The 20,218-nt window shown below is 42.0% G+C and overlaps 1 protein-coding gene across 2 annotated transcripts; it reads right to left on the bottom strand.

Annotated features, from left to right (window-relative positions):
- Positions 1-2,499: 2,499 nt before the first annotated feature.
- Positions 2,500-18,868, bottom strand: UNC119 (unc-119 lipid binding chaperone). 2 transcript variants are annotated; one of them, XM_032788688.2, is made up of 4 exons: positions 17,919-18,868; positions 14,378-14,480; positions 11,976-12,148; positions 2,500-8,900 (listed from the first exon to the last, which is right to left on the bottom strand). In XM_032788688.2, the coding sequence occupies exons 1-4, from the start codon at positions 17,965-17,967 to the stop codon at positions 8,788-8,790; spliced, it is 438 nt and encodes a 145-aa protein (XP_032644579.1). In that variant the 5' UTR covers positions 17,968-18,868; the 3' UTR covers positions 2,500-8,787. The 2 variants fall into 2 exon arrangements, with proteins under 2 accessions (XP_032644579.1, XP_032644578.1); XM_032788687.2 differs by lacking the exon at positions 2,500-8,900 and adding an exon at positions 10,502-11,336.
- Positions 18,869-20,218: the final 1,350 nt, after the last annotated feature.

The raw sequence follows: 20,218 nt of genomic DNA, 5'->3' as shown, positions 1-20,218 counted from the left end.
TAGATGAAATGCACGAGAGATCTGAGAGTTTAGATTTATCCCTCATATTAGATGTCGCGTAGCCTCTTCGAGTTCTGCGTTTCCGACACAGTGAATGGTGACTATCTCAGGTGATAGTCGAGTCTCATCTATGATCCTAATATAGGCCCTATTATCAAGTTTCCTGTCTCTACTCAGCTAAATCAGGGCTCTGGCATATCTTTAGCTCCGATTTAAGAGTTTTTGGCAGATTTGCACAGGGAGGATCTCTACAGGAGATACGTGTAATCTAGGGAAAGAGCCGTGGTCTCGAGTTCTGAACCGTGCATACGATATGGTACACTTGAATATAATGCCCCAAAATCTCCCACCCAAACCTGACACCTGAGTCATTGTTTCTGTAGTGTGTTTCTAACTCATACGAAGATTTAAACCGGCACCGAGGTTTTCTGATGGAACAGATATGAGTACAAGGAAGCCAACAAGATTTTATTTCAGTAATCTCATGGATATTTCCACGTTAGATTGTAAAAAATATTCATTCTCACTCGATTTGAAAAGTTCACATTGTGCTGATTATCACGAGTCACTTATATGCTGATGTCTTCAGATCTCTAACAAATGGTGCTTGTGTCAAAGATTTAGGAATATTTTCTTCTCATTAATGGTCTTTATAAATAACTTGAATGTCCTCTTGTGACATACACGAGTGCAAGTATACTCAGCAGATCTCTCTCTTCAACAAACTGAATTAAAATATCGCGTTCACGCTAACAATCCTCGAACTTACTTGCCCCCGTCGCGCACATTTTTCGAGATTATCAGGTTTTGGCAACAATTTTCAGCTCTTTACTTTGCATTATTACCTAAAAAATCACATTGTGATACAGAGAGAGTTTTGAATGAGAAGACAGACAGCATAGAAATTCGTGACACAAGTAATTCTTTCTCTCTCCTAGTGTGCTCTCTAATTTACGCGCGCATATAATGTCATATAGTATATCAATACACTATGGATATAAGTATTACTAGTATTGTAAAGTATAAATAATCACACCTATTTTTTTTATTAGTAGAAATTGAGTCATATGCCTTTTATGCATTTAGCTGATTTGAGAACTCATGTCGCATCTTCCTTAAAGACACAGCGCTCCACTATTGCAACAAAGTCCCAGTTGTTACAGAGAAGAGGTTTTGTAGTGTGTAAGCAGTAAGATTACTCATTGTTCATCCCAAGGTGCATGACCCTGTTCCCTCACCAGACAGTTGATCATTCAAATCTTATTTGACACACATTTTGCCTTTATTTCCTTTATCGTTGCTTACTAAGTTTGGAGAACATTAAGTGTGCACAGCACTGAATGTGGATGTAATAGTTGCTCCCAAATACACCTGGGCTCCTCGTTTTTCCAGGATGGTCGTGCGAACCACTATAAATCAGAATTCCAGTGCCAAGTGAAAACCCGTTATAATAAATGTTTGCTGTGTGGTGAAGTAGAGGTTTGTTTTTATGATTTACCACAGTTTCTGTTAGTTGATGAAGTCGGGACTCTCACCTCAACCTCCTCTTTGTCCCTAAGCCCATCACACATCCTATCTGAATAGATCTAAAGCGACTGGTGAGGAGCGCCACTCATCCTGCATTCATTTAGTCCTTTTGCAGGCTTGAGGAGATTAACTTTTGCATATCTTAAGATAAGCTTAATATTGGATCTCCTTATGCTCTATGTTATGATAAAACTTTAGAATATAACTCAAGATATATAGACGCCACGCGCATGTTGCTATTGACTATTATATCCAGTAGCTTGAATTACATGACAACACCATACACCAGTGTGAGATATTAAAAAAGCTTAAGGCAATCAGGGACTCTATTAAGTGATACTCCTATAGGTCTCAAATCGGCTCATACGTCCTTTGCTCTCTAGTTCTTTGCGACAGCGTGGTGCCATTTAAAGTCATTAGTTTTAGTCTTTCTGGTAGTCTAAGTATTTCCTTAATTAATAGAAGACTGGGTCTGACGTATTAACACTGTCCAACAAAAGTTTATTAATTCGAACAAGAACAGCTCTTCATTAAAATGTCTCTAGTGACAATTTGGCTGTGTAGAATCACACAACACTCATGCCGATGCATCTAAGTAGGGAAGATGTTAAATACTCATTAATATTCTGACAAGGATATTATTACCAGCATCCATGCAAAAACCAAACACCACTTTTAGGATCAATAATTACTTTTAATTTTTTTAACATTTCACAGTTTGTTACAGGAAAAATACTTGCTAATGAAAGATACATATTTAACCTCTTTCCAAATATAGAAATATTTAAGCATATTCCCTACCTGTAAATACTGATGATGGACTGGCAATATTAGTTTTAAGTGAGTGTATGCACTCACTATTTGGACTCCTTGTGTTCATTATTTTTAACATCTACACTCCTACCTTCTATAGGGAGACTAAATCATTATCTAATTTCTTATTCTGAATATTCTCACCTCCTCTCTTTCCTCTCCCCTCCCCCCTCATTTCAGCCTCTGCAAACAAACAAAGCAAACTAAGTGCTCAAACCAATGTCAGTTCAGATGGATTGACTGCCAGGGCTTATATTCTCCATGGCAACTTGCTCAGTTTCCCTCAATTCCAGCAGTGTGTTTCCACTAAGTGAGCTACAGTGGATGTTCTTATTGGAACTGGAGTTAGACAACTAACAAGATACAAACATTTATAAAATAAACTTGATAAAAATGTTGCTAATATTTTCCCAATGGAATTATCCTTAGATTTTTACTTTCCTTCCACCAAAAATATATTTTTATTTTATAAATACATATTTTAATACAGACAATCCAATCTGATTTATGCAAAAAAGTCACATTCAGATAGGTATTCTCAGTGTAGCATTAAAGTAAAAGCAGACATTACAGTAGGCATTAGCACAGTGATTCTAGGGAAGTGTTCAATAAATCATATACATGGATCTACAAATATACAGTACCATCTGTTTAGATTATGCCATGATTGAGAAAATAATGCATCTGGCATTTCATGCCCAGCATATCACTCTTGTGTTTGCATGTTGATATATAGCTGTCAGAGAATTTAAGTATAAATCTGATTTTAAAACATTTATGTAAACTTCACTAGTACTTACATTTGGGGTTTAGAAAAACAATTGCTAACAGAAGCTATGAGCTAAGGTTTTCATTTAACAGAAAAACATTTAAAGCTGTCAGGACTTTACAGGTCTTAGCCCCAGTTAACCAAAATCTACCATGTAGTTTCTCAGTTGTTCCACTTCTGTTTCTTTCAAGTGGTAGCACTGGTTCCTGGAATCCAGCTCTTAGTCAGACCTGGTTAACTGGAGCTATTTGCCAACAACTTCTCACAGAGATGACAGATATTTATTAACAGGTTAGTCTTACAATATGTAGGAGGCATGAAAGTTGAATGTAAGGAGCACCAACTAAATGATAGGTGCTGTTCAAACAAAACAAACTTCCTACCCCCAAGCATTCACAATCTAAGAAGGTAGTTTAATAGACACACACACACCCTTCAACATTGTCTTTTATAATAGTACAGGGTGGTCAAACTTTACAACCAATGGCAGCACTGGCCACTTCCCTGAGCCCAAGGGTTGCATTTAACTGGCATAAGATGGAGCATGTTGCACTTGTTTTCTTCTTTAACAAAGGTCTGACGCATGGAGACCAGGTTCTGACGCACAGTGCTCCATCCTTGATGCAAGTGAGTAGGCAGTCTGGATTAAGATGAAGCATTGCATGTTGGGACTTTTAGCCTGTATCTCTATATTAAAGATATGTGCAGCTACAGGTTGCACTTTTGCTACCCTGTACAATCATTTTCATTGTGAGCCAAATGGCTGACAGACAAGCCAAGCAGTTCCATCTTACTGATCTGCTCATACAACAAGACTTTATTACAAAAGAGATTGCGAGCAAGAACATTAACATAACATCTTATTTTTAATCTTGAAATGAAGAGACTACCTACATTTAATCAGACTTAAAAATCCTTAAAAAATAATGGCATAGTCAACTAATGCACAAACCATCTCACTGCATAAACGGCATATACTATATCTGCAGGAATCTTTTCTCTTTATGATCATTGGTCCAAAGCCAGAGCATGTAAAATGTACTGGTCTTGAAAGCATTTGTCCTGTTCCAACTATATGTTTCTAATATAGCAATCTGTGAAATATTAGACTATAATTTAATTTAACACCTATACTGTAAGTTATTTTTGCTGTTGAATTAACTATTTGAAAACCTCCCTATATTTCCAAGGAACTTAAATTATGAAGACCTAGAAAAGAGATGAAGGCCAATATTTTGTCCACTTACAATAATTGAGACATAATTTATTTCCTTATTAAAGAAGAGTTACGTCAGTGGAGGTCTGACTAGATGATTATGAGGGTCCCTTCTGGCCTTAAAGTCTATGAATGTTAGCAACAGCAGAAACTCCAACAGCATCAAACTTCACTTAAGTGAACCACAGTGGAGGTAAAATATTAACATGTTCCCAGAGAGTACTAAGGGGTTTACAAAGTTAATTCAACAAATAATAAAAGACACGATAAATATATTAGTAATAAGGGATATCTAATCTCTAAAAGTTGGTCATCTTGATTACACTCTCACTCTTTTATCTCACTTCAGTTCCAACATTTAACAGCCAGTGGCTTACAAATCAACAACATTAGAGATAATCCTTTATACCTTTGCAAACTAGGGTCCCAGACTCTCAAATGATACTGGCATACATGGAATTCTTGAGACATTGGTTATTAAAATCATATGTGGGGCTGGGGAAGAGGGTAACTAGAACACCCCAATTTTAAGACGTACTGTCTTGGCTTGACCTGCTGGGTGTGAAGTGAATGCAATACCCCTCTGGAAAGCGAGGATTTCAAAGCCTGAACACAAAGGTAAACCCAGCATGGATTAATATTCAATAGAGTAACAGCTACATAGAAAGTAACTCAGAGCCTTCTGGGAACAATAAATGAAAAATGTTTTTAATTGCAGTTCTACCTTTTGCCAAAAATAAGGTACCAATTTTAAAAAGAAGTCATAGGCCTGATTCCAGAAGGATGCCAAGTGCTTTTAATTCCCATTCAAACCAATGGTAGTTGAAGGCATCTTATAAGCATTTGGTTTTAAAATGGTCTCTTATTGGCAGTTTCTTTCATGTGTAACTCTGCTCCTTCATATCTCAAAAAAGTGACCCATCTTAAGATCAGAGGAAACATTAGAAGTTTGTTACAAAATAAGCCCCAGAAGAAGAAAAAATTAATTTCCTCATGAAATGGCACTAGAACTATGAATATATTGGAAAAGCTCCTATGAGATTTTTCATGTGTATTTCACAGATATCATGTGCAGTATGATTCAATGGATGTAGCATCAATATTACACAGCATATTTCTGCATGAGCAGCCAGAGTAGAAATGGAACCTGTCCATTATCCAAGGCCTTTCTTTTTCTTTTTTTATTAATCTTAGATTCTTTAAAAGTTGGAAACAATTTATGGCAGCATACAACTCTCTAGGTGAAAAACTGTTTGCAACTACAGAATGACAGTTACACTGGACTGTAAAATTCTGTCGTCATAACACTTCTAGAGAAAGCTTCATACTGGTCTCAAGAGTTCAGAACAGGCTGTCTTGTAATATTAGCACTTTGACAGTTTTTTTCCACATTTGGTTTTTTAAAATAACTTATAAAGCAGCCAGTGAAAACACAAAGTCAAAAGATGATCTAGTAATTTACTCCATTAAATGGCTGAAAATTTTTCTCTTGTTTTAAAGGATATCAGCATTTTTATTTATAGGACTGGGCAAACTAACTAGCTGTTAAACATATCTACATAAATCATGATTGGATTTGTTTTCTAGCCTGAAAATATAACCCCCTCCCCAGAATATGGACTGTGATCACAATTTGCCAAACTTGTCCCAGAATCCGGTCATGAATATTTCATTCTTTTTTATGCTTAACCTCCCACTTGCAATAAAATTCAATGTACCAAGAAGCTCATTCTGTAACTTATTGCACTTCTGGAAATGAAGTACCTTTTCTCCAGCTTATTGTTCTTATAAAGGCAGGCAACCCCCACAGCATATTTTGTTTAGCCACTTCCTATTTCAAAAGATATAATCTCTTTAATCCTATAATCAACTAACACTTCAAGGGAATCTTTAAAAACAGCAACAAGAGGTAGCACAGAAAGCGTAAAAAGGAGCTGGGGACTAACGAATTTGAGTGTTTCCCAAATGGCTTGTTACATCATCACATACCAAGAGGATCCTTGAGACGACAACCCAACAAATGAAAAGATGGGCTAACAGATGACATGGAACTGACACCACTCTCTCAGCAATGGACTGAGATGTTACAAGATGGTGACATTTTAACTCACTGCTCCTGGAACATGTTTGTCTGGCAGTGCTGGGCAGGCACACATGCTGTATGTAGCTGTTTTTATTAAGCACAAAAGAGGTTAATATGGACAATGAATGAGTGATGGAAGATGTTAGTACACGGGAAAGTATATGGAGTAATGGCTAAACACACTCTACTGTCTCCACGTAATCTATTTTCTTATATATTTAAACACATTGACTATTTCAAAAGCTGTTCAATATTTCCATGAGGTTGGAACGTCTCTTGACTTGCAAGACAGTTTAACAGCCCTGATACAAAAAGGAAAAAAAAAATTAACTGATCCATTTTTTGTAAACTATTTTTCATTTTCTGATGATTCGTTGTGCTATGATACATGGCTGACCAGACTATTATAAAAATAATTGGGAAAACTCCTTGTAACCATTTTAAAATATATAAGTCAGCCCTAGGCTGATTTTGCAGTTAGATACAGTACAAAAAAGTAATGCTGATGACAGGTCTCATCTGGGTAGTATTTGTTGTTTTGTTATAGCAGTGAACTGTGTACACACACTTTGGCTACCGTTAATTTTTAAAAAATAATCTGTGTTGTGTCCTAACCTGCTGCAGTTGCCTCAGAGAACAATCAACTGCCAAACATAAAAAACAAGCCAACCAAGTGCAAACAGTGAAGGCCTCCCTTTTCAGATGACGGATGGCTACAACTGGAATGGTTTGCAGTTTTCTTGGTTGATTAGGCAGTGACTGGAGGAAAGGTGTTAGTAACAACTGGAAATGGTATTTTAAAAAATTATTACAATCACACTTGTCTGAGGCTAACGTATAATGTTCCATTTAACTCACAGAATTAGACATGAAGACAATGTATTTATAGAAACAGCTAAAAACTGCAAAGCTTAATTTTTCTGATATCAGTGAACCAAATTTTTTGAGTGAGGGTTTCATGACCATAAGTCACCTGCAAATAAAAGGAAGAAAGCTTTCATCCTTTGCTTCTGTTGATTTTGGACCTTTTCACTGATTTTCATCTGTTCTAATGTACAATACAGCAGATTCTCTCTGTGATTTATTAGCTTGCCTTTGCCTCTCCCTCCAATTCCCTGCTCTCAAGAGCAGCATACTATGCAAAACTTGTGCAAAACAGTTCTTAAACTCCTTATGCAGGACTGGACGTGGAGCCATAATTTTGGATAACGTCTGTTATACACTGACTGTAGATGCACAGTGTCAAACGTATGGTCTCTGAGGAATTAATAGCTGGTCCAAAAAATTCTGGACAAAAGAAAAAACAAACACACTTGACCATAAAATGCTTCAATTCAGACACAAAAGAAAAAGCAGAAAGTCCATTCACTCTAATCACTTTGGACAAACTAAACTACTTTCCTCTGACAACCCTTCTGAGGCATCTTGTCTCGCTACACTTCTTTATACAGGCAGCTAAAGAAGAAATTAGATTCAAGGAAGAAAAGCTTACATCAGGTATAGGCTGAACATTAACTGCCTGATAATGCCAAGCTAAACTAAAAACATATCTACTTCTTGACTGGATGATTCAGCAAAGAACAGAGAAGCTGAAATGAAAGAGGACAACACTTGTAGGGACTTGCAAACCCTCAATACTAGGTTTCTAACAGAAACAGAAAAAAAGGGCAGTTGAAGACAGACCCGTTACTGAATTACTGTCCTTCAGTGTGAATTTCATTGTTTCCAAGATATCTTACAGGAAATGTTATGTGGAGGTAAAACATGTGCTGAGTTATAGATTTAGAGAGGCTCTCTCTCTAAAATCACACTTACATTTTGCTTCTCAGGATGAAAGACCGACATTTTTAGGTGGATGTACAAATGAAGTTAGGATTAAAACTGTGCCCTTTGAAGCATTCATAAACAGAATCAGATAAAGATACGCATCTCTGTATTTGCATTAGACTTCTGCCTGTTCACAGGCTCTTCCACCCCACATTCTAAGAGACAGCAATTGTGCAAAGAGATACTTAATAATGAAAAAATGGATCTGGAGAATTTGGGCAGAGAATTCCTGTACTGATATTAACTGGATAATATATCAAGCCATTTTTACACAGAGCTATTTAAAGAGCCTCAGACTCTGGTGACCAAAGATCACTCATTGGAGTGGAACTGTGTTTAGAGTTCTTGAAGGTCTGGGTTCTGCTTCAAAGCTCAGGGAAGATGAAAGACTTCAACAAGTTTAGTCATGAAACTCCTACTACAGCAAAGAGTCCTTGGTTCACGGACCTGTGCTCAGCTGACCTTGCAAGTCAACTGCAGGAAGGTGGTAGAATCCCTGACAATTTCTACAGGAAAGGAAAGGCTAGCACAGCTCTGCTGTCCACTCAGTATTCATGGTCCTCCACTGTACGAATAATCTGCCTTGTTGTGCATCACCAGCTTGTTGTCTACAAAGTAGAAACTGTCCGACTGTGTCTCATAGGGGTGAAGGATCATCTCTCGAACTGCAAAAGAAGTTGCACATTGGTAAATTTTTGTTTCTACCTCACACAAATGATAGACTGTAAATCTGGTGTTTTCTTCAGCAGTTATACCAGGATGTGTAAAGATACAGTTTACACGGTTGTTCTGGTCACAACTAATGGCCATCCTGAAGCAAGTGACCATGAGAAATTGTACTGTCCAGGTACTTACCTCCCCCCCGACCCCCCATCTCCATAGTACCGAAGCACCTCATGCATAGGCCTCTGAGAAAAATCAAGGATTTGTTAAAGAAAGTTAACGGCAGTGTCATGGGTACAGTAGTGATTTTCATAGTCAGCAAAAAGTCACTGCTGCATTCCTTTGTATAAAACTAGCCACTGAGTCCCTCATGAATTGCTGCAATTTATTCTGGTGGCTGCAAACTATCATCTCCCTCTCCCTCTCTCCAACTTGGTGCCCACCCATCCGCTTAGCTGGCTCACCTGCAGACCTGGCAGATGGTTTTCTGGAACATGAGCAGTGTAGCAGGGTGGATCCCTGCTCCGGCCCTGAAGGCGTTAAAAACAGCCCAGGGAAGGGGCCAGGGCTGGAGAAAGCAGCCTTTAGGCTGGGCTGATTGGGGAAGTGGCTGCAGCTGGGGCCACGCCCCAAACTGAGCCACAGGCCCTTATAAAAGGGCAGAGAAGCCAGGAGCCCAAAAAGTCTTCCTCTGCTTGTAGAGGGAGAAGGGCCTGGCTGCCAAAACCCAGAGCAGGTACTTAGGGTAAAGCAGTGCTGGGGAAAGGCAGTGGAGCTGGGGAGCTCCTACCTGGAAAGCCCCAGGCTGTGGCCTAGAAGTAGGCCAAGAGGTACTGGGGTTGCAGGGTGCAACCCAGGGGTAGGCCAAGGCAGCAGGTCCAAACCCCTTTGCCGATGATGAGAGGCTAACACTGCAGTCTGCCCCAGGGCGTGGGGGCTAGCTAATGACTGGGCAGTTGCCAAGACCCTGAGGCAAAGTGGGGATAGAGTGGGGGGGGGGGTTCCCAGGAGGGGGAAACCCTTAAGAGAAAGAGGTTACTGCCAGGGGGCAGAACCCCACAGAGAAGGAGGCACTGGGGTCCAGGGAGGGACACGGGACCAGTAGCGGAAGCCAGAAGGCGGATCACCGGCCTGCAGAGGGCGCTCCGAGCTGTGTATGTGAGCTGGTTCCCTGAAGCAACCAGCAGGAGGCGCCGCGGGGGTGAGTTCGCCCGGTTACAGCAGCCACAGCCCCAGTGGGGAGGTGAAGTGTACACCAGCCGCCAAGTCCCCCCAGACTGCTGCAGTTTTCCCATCAGTAGACACTGGTCTCATGCTCAGCGTGACTTGTAGTGCACAGCAGTACCACAGCAGAACAGTAGTTTGGGGAGATTCAGTGGCTGGTATGTGTTCCCAGCTCCCCACTCAGGCCGCTCATGTTCCAAGCAGTGGCCTTGCATAAAACCAGCTACCAAGTGTGTAGCAGATGAGCCAGATTGGTGCCCAGCTGCCCATCAGGCGGAAGAAAGGGGAAAAAAAGTCTGCAGCCACCAGAGTAAATCAAAGCAGTTTGATGGGGGGGAGAGGGAGGCAATTTAGCAGACTGTTTTACACAAGGCAGCACTGCTGCCCCTTTAACTGCTGCTCCACACCATGAGCCGTGCCAAGCACAAAACTGCATATGCAGAGGCTCCCTCTCTGCTGTTGGAAAAAAATCACAGTACTGGACTAGTTTTGTGATTTCTGCACAGTCCAGGAAATTGTATTTTCTCAGGGCCCTATTAATATGCAATAATGAGCTTCTCCATGCAACACTTCTGTGAGATGGGCAGTATCATCTCCATTTAACTAATGGGTAACTGAAGCACAAAAAAAGCAAAGTGATTTGCTCAAGATTACACATGAAGTCTGTGACAGGGCAGGAAGTGAACCATGATCTCCTGGGTTCCAATCTGGTGCTTTAACCATAAAGCACTCCTTTCTAAGCACAAGGTTTAAAAGGGAGCTGGGGGTGAGGGGAGCAGAGGGGCACTACGCTCAAAAAGTGACTAGGGACATGCCATTCTTACTCAGAATCTGCTTCCTGTGATTACAGCTGACACTCTAAAGTTGATACCATTGCACAGGCAATACAGAAATCTCTTCATATTAAGGTTCCACTTATAAACTGTTTAATAAATGATTGGTAGATGTTTTAATAAATGGGTAATCAATTCTTAGTGTCCAATAGGTTGCTTATAATCACCTATAAATCCTTTCCTCTGATGTGCTTATAACTACCTGTATAACAAACTACTCAGGCCTGTTACATGCTTATAACATCTATTAATCATTTGGCCCTGCACAGGCTGTTTAGAAGTGAAATTAATATAGTGTGAGCAATACATCTACAGAAGAGTGAGCGCTCTCTCTATTGACCATTGTCCGCTACGGTAAATTCTGAGTGCAGAATCTTCTCTCTGAAGAAGTAGAAAAAGAAAAATACAGCTAAATTTTTGAGTCCTAGGTAGTTTGCAGAGCTGGCATTTAGGCAGAAAAACTCAAAACTTGGCACATTTGTCATGACTGTTGTTGAAAGAACAAATATAAGGTAACCCCCCCCCCCCCACACACACACAATCATCGGCACAGAGTTAATCTTCTGCTGATAGCCAAGGCCCCAGGGACGTGGGCCAAATCATTTACATCTAATGTGCAACAATCCTGATTTCTGCAGCTCAGCTGCATTAAGTTATACAGCAATGTTAATTGATTACGAAATCACTTAGGTCTTCACAATTTGATGGAAATAATTCTAACCACAAAATGAAATGTTGTAGCCACATCAATCCCATGATATTAGAGACACAAGATGGGTGAAGTAATATTTTTCATTGGACCAACTTCTATTGGTAAGAGACAAGCACAGCCATTTCAGCAGTGGTTGTACATCTGGCACAAGAATGTGATTTCTCTATTAATACAGATGCTTCCAAATGGTTTTTGTACTCTCCCATTCCCACTTAACAATAAACACATAGCTCCATTTGGGATGGAGCCCTCTGAAATACCTCCGTTTATCATCCCTCCCTGGCAACCCATTAACTGGGAGAACTTACTGAGATCCTCCGAGAGCTGTGGGAATTCATAGATGTGTTCACAAGTGTTTTTACTGCTGGGGATGCAGAACCCAAATTCAAAATCAAAGCTCTTGAGCAGCTGATCCCGGAAGTAGTGCCTCTCAATCATGCGGAAGTTATTAATAGGCTTGTCCCCTACTGTGAACTCTACCCTGCAATGGAGAGAAAAGAAGATTGAAACAAGGAGTTTTGTTCCTGGCCAAAAGTTTCTGCTCACCACACACAACTGAGTCCTTTAAACAATGCTGAAAATCTTAAAGCAACTGCTCCTAAAACATGCTTGTATAAAAGCAGACAATGTGATGCTACAGGTCAGCCAGGAAGCAAAGCAATCAGAATTACACAATGCACACAACTATTTTTCCCACACAAAAGTGAAATACAAGTGTGAATTTCACCAGTTTAAAATCACCATCAGTAGAGGAAAAGCTGCTCAAACATATTGCATAAACAGCAGAGCATTCAGCACAGCTTCCTTGGTATAGGTAGATTTTTTCAAAAGCTGTTTTAATTAGGGCTGTCAAGCTTTAAAAAAATCAATTGCAATTAATCGCCCTCAAACAATAATAGAATACTATTTATTTAAATATTTTTGGATGATTTCTACATTTTCAAATATACTGATTTCAATTACAACACAGAATACAAAGTGTACAGTTTATTTTTTATAAGTATTTGCACTGTAAAAAAACCAAAGAAATAGTATCTCTCAAGTCACCTAATATGAGTACTGTAGTGCAATCTCTTTATCATGAAAGTTGAACTTACAAATGTAGAATTATGTACAAAAAAAACTTGCATTCAAAAATAAAACAATGTAAAATTGTCCACCCAGACCTACTTCTTGTTCAGCCAATCGCTCAGACAAACAAGTTTGTTTACATTTATGGAACATAATGCTGCTGGCTTATTTACAATGCCACCTGACAGTGAGAACAGGTGTTCTTGTGGCATTGTTGTAGCCGTCACAAGATATTTACATGCCAGATGCACTAAAGATTCACATGTCCCTTCATGCTTCAGCCCCCCCAAATGAAAGTGACTATTTATTGCTTGAACAGAGCAGGAGGCAATAGGATGAAGAGGTTGGCATGCAACTTGGATTCTTTGTCCCAAACAGTAAGGATGTCAAGGTGCTTGTTTTAAGACTCTAGAGGGAGAAACCTTCACTTTGTTCCTAAACATTCTGCCTACAAGTTCTCATTCTTTAAAATTCAACCTTTGATTAGGATTTAATCAGACACCATAAGAGCAACAAAAATGCTGTTTGTCTTCTTTAAAAGTAGACTAATGCAAACCTCTTTTTAGGAACAGCCCTGCTCTGAAACGGAAACAGTTTCCCAAATTCCAGTCTGACATGAATCCAAACTAGTGACTTCTACACACCTGAAAAATGGGATTGGTACTGAAACAGTGGCTGATATTTAATTAAAGTATTGTGGATGTGATACTGTAATACTGATGGGCATGAAGCACTTAATCTGCTGTACTAATTTATTTGTGAATGTGGAGAAAACAAGGAAAACAAAAGGATCAGACACAACCTGATCCAACATCCTGCAGGCAATCTCCGAGGAGAGCAGAAAGGGCCCTCCCACCCAATTAGAAGGGAAGGTGTGGGCATCTCAGCCAAACTTGCACCTCTCTACCCACAACACTCCACCACAGATATATTGCTACCTATAAGGGAAGGACACGTTTAGAGCGAGCTAGGCTCACCTGGAATAAATAAACAAACAGACTCCCTGAACCAGTTATTTTTTTCATTTTTCAGGATATGTCTCCTCCCCCCCAATACATACACATCTGCATTTTACAATTGAAAAGTCAGTGGCAATATTCATGACAGAAAAATCTGTTTTATTGGTGCTGCACTTTAGCATCATTTATTGACATGCACCAGGTACTATCAGACACACCAAAGGTAATGCAATGGTACAAATTTTGATGTGCTTTAAGTGTTCACATTGTAATTCATGATTCCATTCACATCTGTGGAGTCATGCTGGGAAGGAGGGAGGCTGCAGATCCCTCTTTCAAAATTTGAGCAAGTGGGACAGCAACCGCCAAGCCACACTTCTCCGAAGAGCAGCTGGGATACCTGAGTGTAGCCTGTTGGTTCTGCACCGCCACATGAGATCCTAGCATTAGTCCCTTGGACCCCAATTCTCGATATGGTACAAGCATTGGGCAGGTTGAATGTTCAAACCTCAAGGTGTTAGGAGATCCTCTTCACAATCAACAAAAAGCCTCTACTAAACTGACTTAAGTTGCAAACTTATCTGGTACCTACAGCAAACTAAAGACACTTTCACCCCAACCAGTAAGTGTGCAACTGATTTCAGTACTAGAAAGAGCAGCGCAATACCCCAGGTACTTACGTGGCTCCAACTTGCCGAAGTCTAAGGAAAGCTGGGGTGAACTGATAGCGTACAAACCGCCCGGCATTAGGGTCAACATCCTTTTTATCACCGTGTTCACGCTCTGGAATGGCACAAATCAAATCTTCATCATTGTGGACTGAGAAACGGGAACCTAAGGAGAGCACTTTTAACTGGTACCTTGAAGTCCACCCTTCCCCCTCAGAGATCCTCCATTCCCGATACTGCCTATCTCCTCAGTTTGAAGGCCCAGCCAAAGACTACATAAGCTGTTTGTGGACAAGTCAGGCAAACTCAGGCACTGAGAAGTTAACTATCTGCAGAAAGTGGCTAATGTTTACTTATCTACCAGGGGTTCTGCGCTGTGTATTTTCTGTAAACAGCTCGGATATCCTCAGGTGGAAGGTAATATACAAATACAGTATTACACCTCTACCCCAAACAGTTCCAGTCACTGATCCTATGTCATCTGATCTATTTGCTTGTTTGTATCCCTAATGAGCACGAATATTTCCAGAAAACTAAAGACAGATCTACCACCTGCCTTCTTCTTGAAGGAAAAGTAGCGATAGAGATAGCACAGTCCTACTTGGCAGCAGCATTTTCTTTGTAAAGGAATCAAGTCAGTTGTGTCAGTAGAGAATGAGTAAAAGCAGCAGAGAATCCTGTGGCACCTTATAGACTAACAGACGTTTTGGAGCGTGAGCTTTCATGGGTGAATACCCACTTCGTCAGACGCAGTGGGTATTCACCCACGAAAGCTCACGCTCCAAAATGTCTGTTAGTCTATAAGGTGCTGCAGGATTCTCTGCTGCTTTTACAGATCCAGACTAACACGGCTCCCCTCTGATAGTAGAGAATGAGGTGGGCCTCTCTCTGGAGCTCCTCAACACATCCCATTATTTTAGTTTGGTTCTTCAGAGCTGATTTTATCATGTGGCTATCACTGTCCACATGATAGCCACATGGGCTGTAGTGTTGCTTCAGAGCCATAAAGTTTGGCTCTTCAGCTTTGTCCTTCTCCTCCTGCCATTCCACGGGGATAGCACCCCTAGCAGAAAGGGGTAATGCACACACTGGATTCCAGCTCTATAAACATATACAAAGTAAATGTTTGCAGAAGAAGCTGGACAGTGGAGGCCAGGTCACTAGCTTCTCTCTCCCTCTATCTCAGGAGTTGGCTCACAAGTGTAAGACAGCCATACAGTTTGTTATGACTGGCAACCTCCGCTCAACTGAGACTCACTGCTGGAATGGCAGGAGAGTTGAAAGCAAGGACGCAGGTGATTTAACAGTGGAAAGTAAGGTCCAGAACTGGAAGATCCACTGGTGCTGCAAGTGTGCTAGCAAAGATACATATGGGCAGCTTGCACAGCACCTACCCTCACTATCCCTGGCTACAGGCAGACATAAGAAGCCTATTACTTTCCATGTCATCAAATTCAGTAACATTTTGAGGGGTTGAAGGAGAATCAATAAACACACATAATGGGAGTTGACATGCAGAAAAGTCCAGAAACGCTACATTTCCCAACTTCCATTTTCCTTCTAAGTGGGGCCTCTGGCACAGACTTACCGCTTCTGCCATATCTGCTGTTGATCTGGTCACCTACAGCGTTAAGACTGCCCTGCAGCAGAGCACAGCAAAGGGCCTGCCTGCTATTTGTGCACACCTCCCTCTATTCACTGGCTGCTGCGGAAACTGTTTACAGGCGACTTTCATTCTCCATCACTGCGCAGGCAAGAGCTTTACGTTCGGGAAACAAGTTTAAGTTATTTATATGACTGAAATATAAAGGATTTGTTCCTCAAATGTAAATGTTGATCTCAATCCCAGCTGCAAAGTCATGCCGCTACCCAGTTCAGAGTCCCAACTCTTGCACTTCTGCGTCAGTAAAGATTAGAGGCTTTGGAGTCACTATGCTGTCTCCTGGAGAAGATAAAAATGGCCACACTGGGTCAGACTAGCAGTCCACATGGAAGACAGGATGCTCAGCTAACAGTGACCAGTGCCAGATGCTTCAGAGGAAAAGAACAGAACATGGCAAATATCGAGTGATCCATCCCGTCTTCCAGTCCCAGCTTGTGGCAGTCAGAGGTTTAGGAACATCTGGACCATGGGCTGTGTCCCTGACTATCTTGGCTAATTGCCATTGATGAACCCATCCTCCATGAACCTAAGTCTTTTTTGAACCCAGTTATACTTCTGACTGCGGGACACTGAACGAGCCATTTCAGCTTTGTGCTTCAGTTTCTCCATCTATAACATGAAGAAAACTCCATCTTATGTGCAAAGAGACAGAGGTTCAAAGAGACACAACTTAAAATATAAGACATGCTTCTGTTTCAATTGTCAGCATCATTGATGGTTACAAGTAACATCGAAGATTTAACAGAGATTAAACAAACCCTATGTGTTTCAGTTTGCTTACTTTGTGTCTTTGATAGCACTTCACATATACTCAGTTCCTCCTCTACAGACAGAGTCTCCCTTTGGAGAAGTGTCTCTTCCCTGCTGCTACATGAAAGACATTTTAAGCGATAGGAAAATAGGATTGTGAAACCACAGAAATTGGCTGGGGCACTGAGAAGCTGGTGTCAAATCTGAGACTACTGCTTCCAATGACACTAACCAGTTTCACCATGACCTCATACCGCTGCTCTCCCATTTATGTGCAGTGAATTAAAAACACTGGGGAAGGGACTTGCTTTTTTATCACATCTGTATTGGCAAAATGGGCACTGATGCAGGCTAGTGCCTACAGCAGGGGAGGGCAAACTACAGCCTGCAGGCCAGATCCGGCCAGTCAGGGTGTTCAATCCAGCCCGCAGGATTGCCAGCCCAGTGGCACAGCATGGCTAAGGCAGGCTTCCTGTCTGCCCGGCCCTGCTCCTGGAAGTGGCTGGCACCATGTCCCTGCAGCCCCTGGCGGGGAGGAGGGCTCCTTGTGCTACCTTCACCTGCAGGCACCGCCCCCCACAGCTCCCATTGGCTGGTAATGGGGAACTGCAGCCAATGGGAGCTTCGGGGGTGGTACTCGCAGGCAAGGGCAGTGGACATGGCAGAGCCGTCTGCTGCTCCCCCACCCAGGAATCACTGCTGGACATGCTGGACACTTCCAGGAGCAGTGTGGGGGCCAAGGCAGGCAGGAAGTCTGCCTTAGCCTGGCTGTGCGCCGCTGCCACTCTGGAACCGCTTGAGGTAAGCGATGCTGGGCCAGAGCCTGCACCCCAACGCCTTCCTGCACCTCAACCCCTGCCTTGAGCACCCTGCTGCACCACCCTCTGCCTCAGCCCTACATACAATTTCCCCACCCAGATGTGGCCCTTGGGCCAAAAAGTTTGCCCACCCGTGACGTAGAGGCCCAACTTTGATAGGAAGATAATTTTTTTGAAGCGACTAGATTTCAGGTTGACAGTTCCCTTTGCTATTTGGGAAGTGCTTGGAGTGAAAGGGGCTGGAGAAAGGCAAAGGTTATTTCTTAAGAAGAAAGATGTGAAGTGGCATTTGTTTAATAGTGACAACATTCTCTGCACTCACCTGAGGCAGGTGGTTTGGTGATTTCAAACAGTACAGTGCCAGACTCCATGTCTCGGATTTTAAACCTGGTGAAATCTATCTTGTACACGTTTTCCTCAGGAGTGCACAAATAATCTGTGGAAGGAAAACAAATTCAGTAAGGAAAGGGTGTGTGGCTTTGGCTTGAACATCAGTCTGCTCTCTGGGATCACTAACAACAGTGGGGGAGGCCAAAGGCACCCCAAAACCCCTTTTTCTTTAATACAGAACTGCAGCCTACAGAGGCTACAATTCCCAGCTTGCAGTACTCCATGTTGATCCAGATGGAAAGATGGAGAAATGCATTCTCCCAAGACATGGAGGAGTCATTACCATGCCCTGACTGTGGCCCTCCACCTTCTGGATCCCTTTTCTTCCAGGGCACAGAAAAGCAGTCAGTCGTCAATAAAGCTCTGGCCTTTTCAGATTAAGAAGTTTTGCCTGTTTTTTTTTTCAAAACCTCCCTCTGGCAGAATGCAAATACTAAGCAGCTTTGAAGACATTAAGCGGACTTCACCGAAATAGACAAGTATTCCCAAGACACAATATTGCCTCACTTTTCTGTTCACACTAGTCTTGGGGGGAAGTTCTGCTACCTTTTCCTCAGCACTCACGGAAGCTAATAGGAACTTGCCTGCAGCTATTTTTAACTAGAGGTGGATCTTGACTAGACTGTGGTCTGCTAATGGGGCCCTTTACTGAGTTAACCACTGCTAAGTTCTGTGGCTGAACACCACTCTTTCCAACCCTGGTCTTGCTTTGTCGGGACCAATTCCAATTCCCTGCCACTAGACAGCAACTCTACCTTTGTGCAGGAGGGGAGAGCAGTGGTCCTTATGGTTACTCTCCATGTTACAGAGGCACAGAGTAAAAGCAGCTCTGAAAACCTATTTTATGCTGGCAAAATTAAAATTAATTTGGACCTCCAATATATGTAAGTGAACTTAGCTTGAAAATGCATGAGTGAATAACTGTGTGTGGGGCATTTCTGAGAGACCTGTTCTAGAGCAGTAGTCCCCAAACTGAGGAGTGTGGAGGAATGTTCTCCACCCTGAGGCCAGGTCCACCTCTAGCTTGAGCTCCTCCTCCAGCCCCAGTTCTGCCTTCAGCCCAAGCTCCTCTGCTGAGCCAACTGTGCAGTAATGGTGGGGGGGCACAGACAGATTCCATTACTGGCAAGGGGGGAGTGACAGGAAAAATTTGGGCACCACTGCTCTGAGGTTTGAGCACAACTGGAATCTAGAATTCCTGAGTTCTAATCTCAGCTCATCCTCTGCCACCAAACCCTACTATGGCCTTGGGTCAATCACTTAATGTCTGTGTCTGCTTCCCCACTTCTAAAATTGGGATCATACCCACCTCCCAAGGGTGTGGTAAGGGTCAACTAGCTAAGGACTTGTCTATACTTACATTGAGAGGTCTAGGTTTGATATTAGGAAACACTATTTCACTAGGAGGGTGGTAAAGTACTGGAATGGGTTTCCTAGGGAGGTAGTGGAATCTCCATCCTTAGAGGTTTTTAAGGTCAGGCTTGACAAAAGCCTGGCTGGGATGATTTAGTTGGGGCTGGTCCTGCTTTGAGCAGGGGGTTAGACTAGATACCTCCTGAGGTCCCTTCCAACCCTCATCTTCCATGATTCCTCTATGATTCTATGAGTGCTGCAGCTGCACGCTAGTGCACAGTGGGGACTATATCTATGTCCATGGGAGAGCTTCTCCTGTTGGCACTAAGAACAGGAGTACTTGTGGCACCTTAGAGACTAACAAATTTATTTCAGCACGAGCTTTCATGAGCTACAGCCCACTTCTTCGGATGCAGTGGTACTCCACCTCCCAGAGAGGTGATACCTGTGTCGACGGGAGAAGCTCTCCCATTGACACACCGTGGTCTACACTGGAGGTTAGTTCAGTATAACTATGTCGCACAAGGGAGTGAACGTAGCTATACTGACATAAGTTTGTAGTGTGGTGTAGACCAAGCCTAACACGTGCGAGGGAATTACTGTAGGTTCCAGATAGGAGAAGCGTGCTTTAGTATAAGCACTTCATTTGTGCTTCCTCTAACTATGGTGTTGGGCAAATCCTTGGACAGAAAGTCACTTGTGTGATTCAAGACTGCCCAAGTACATTACGAATGTATCTTAAATCATGCACATTGTGACTAGCAGGACAGAGAAAAAGATATCCTATGATCTCTGCACAATGAACTGTACCAGGAGCCAAACCGCAAAGCCCTCAAGCTGGGATGTGCAATCACAGGAACCAGATCCCAGCACTCTAGA

Source organism: Chelonoidis abingdonii, chromosome 20 (genome assembly GCF_003597395.2).
Source record: "Chelonoidis abingdonii isolate Lonesome George chromosome 20, CheloAbing_2.0, whole genome shotgun sequence".
NCBI lineage: Eukaryota > Metazoa > Chordata > Testudines > Testudinidae > Chelonoidis > Chelonoidis abingdonii.
This window is presented reverse-complemented; position numbering and strand designations above follow the sequence as displayed.

Excerpts from the sequence above, each read along its gene's own strand:
- UNC119 (XM_032788688.2), bottom strand. The coding sequence starts at position 17,967 with ATGGAGTCTGGCACTGTACTGTTTGAAATCACCAAACCACCTGCCTCA. Across the intron at positions 14,481-17,918 it reads CACCAAACCACCTGCCTCAG|AGCGTGAACACGGTGATAAA; the intron begins GTGAGTGCAGAG and ends GTGCCATTCCAG. Across the intron at positions 12,149-14,377 it reads CTTCGGCAAGTTGGAGCCAC|GGTAGAGTTCACAGTAGGGG; the intron begins GTAAGTACCTGG and ends TCTCCATTGCAG.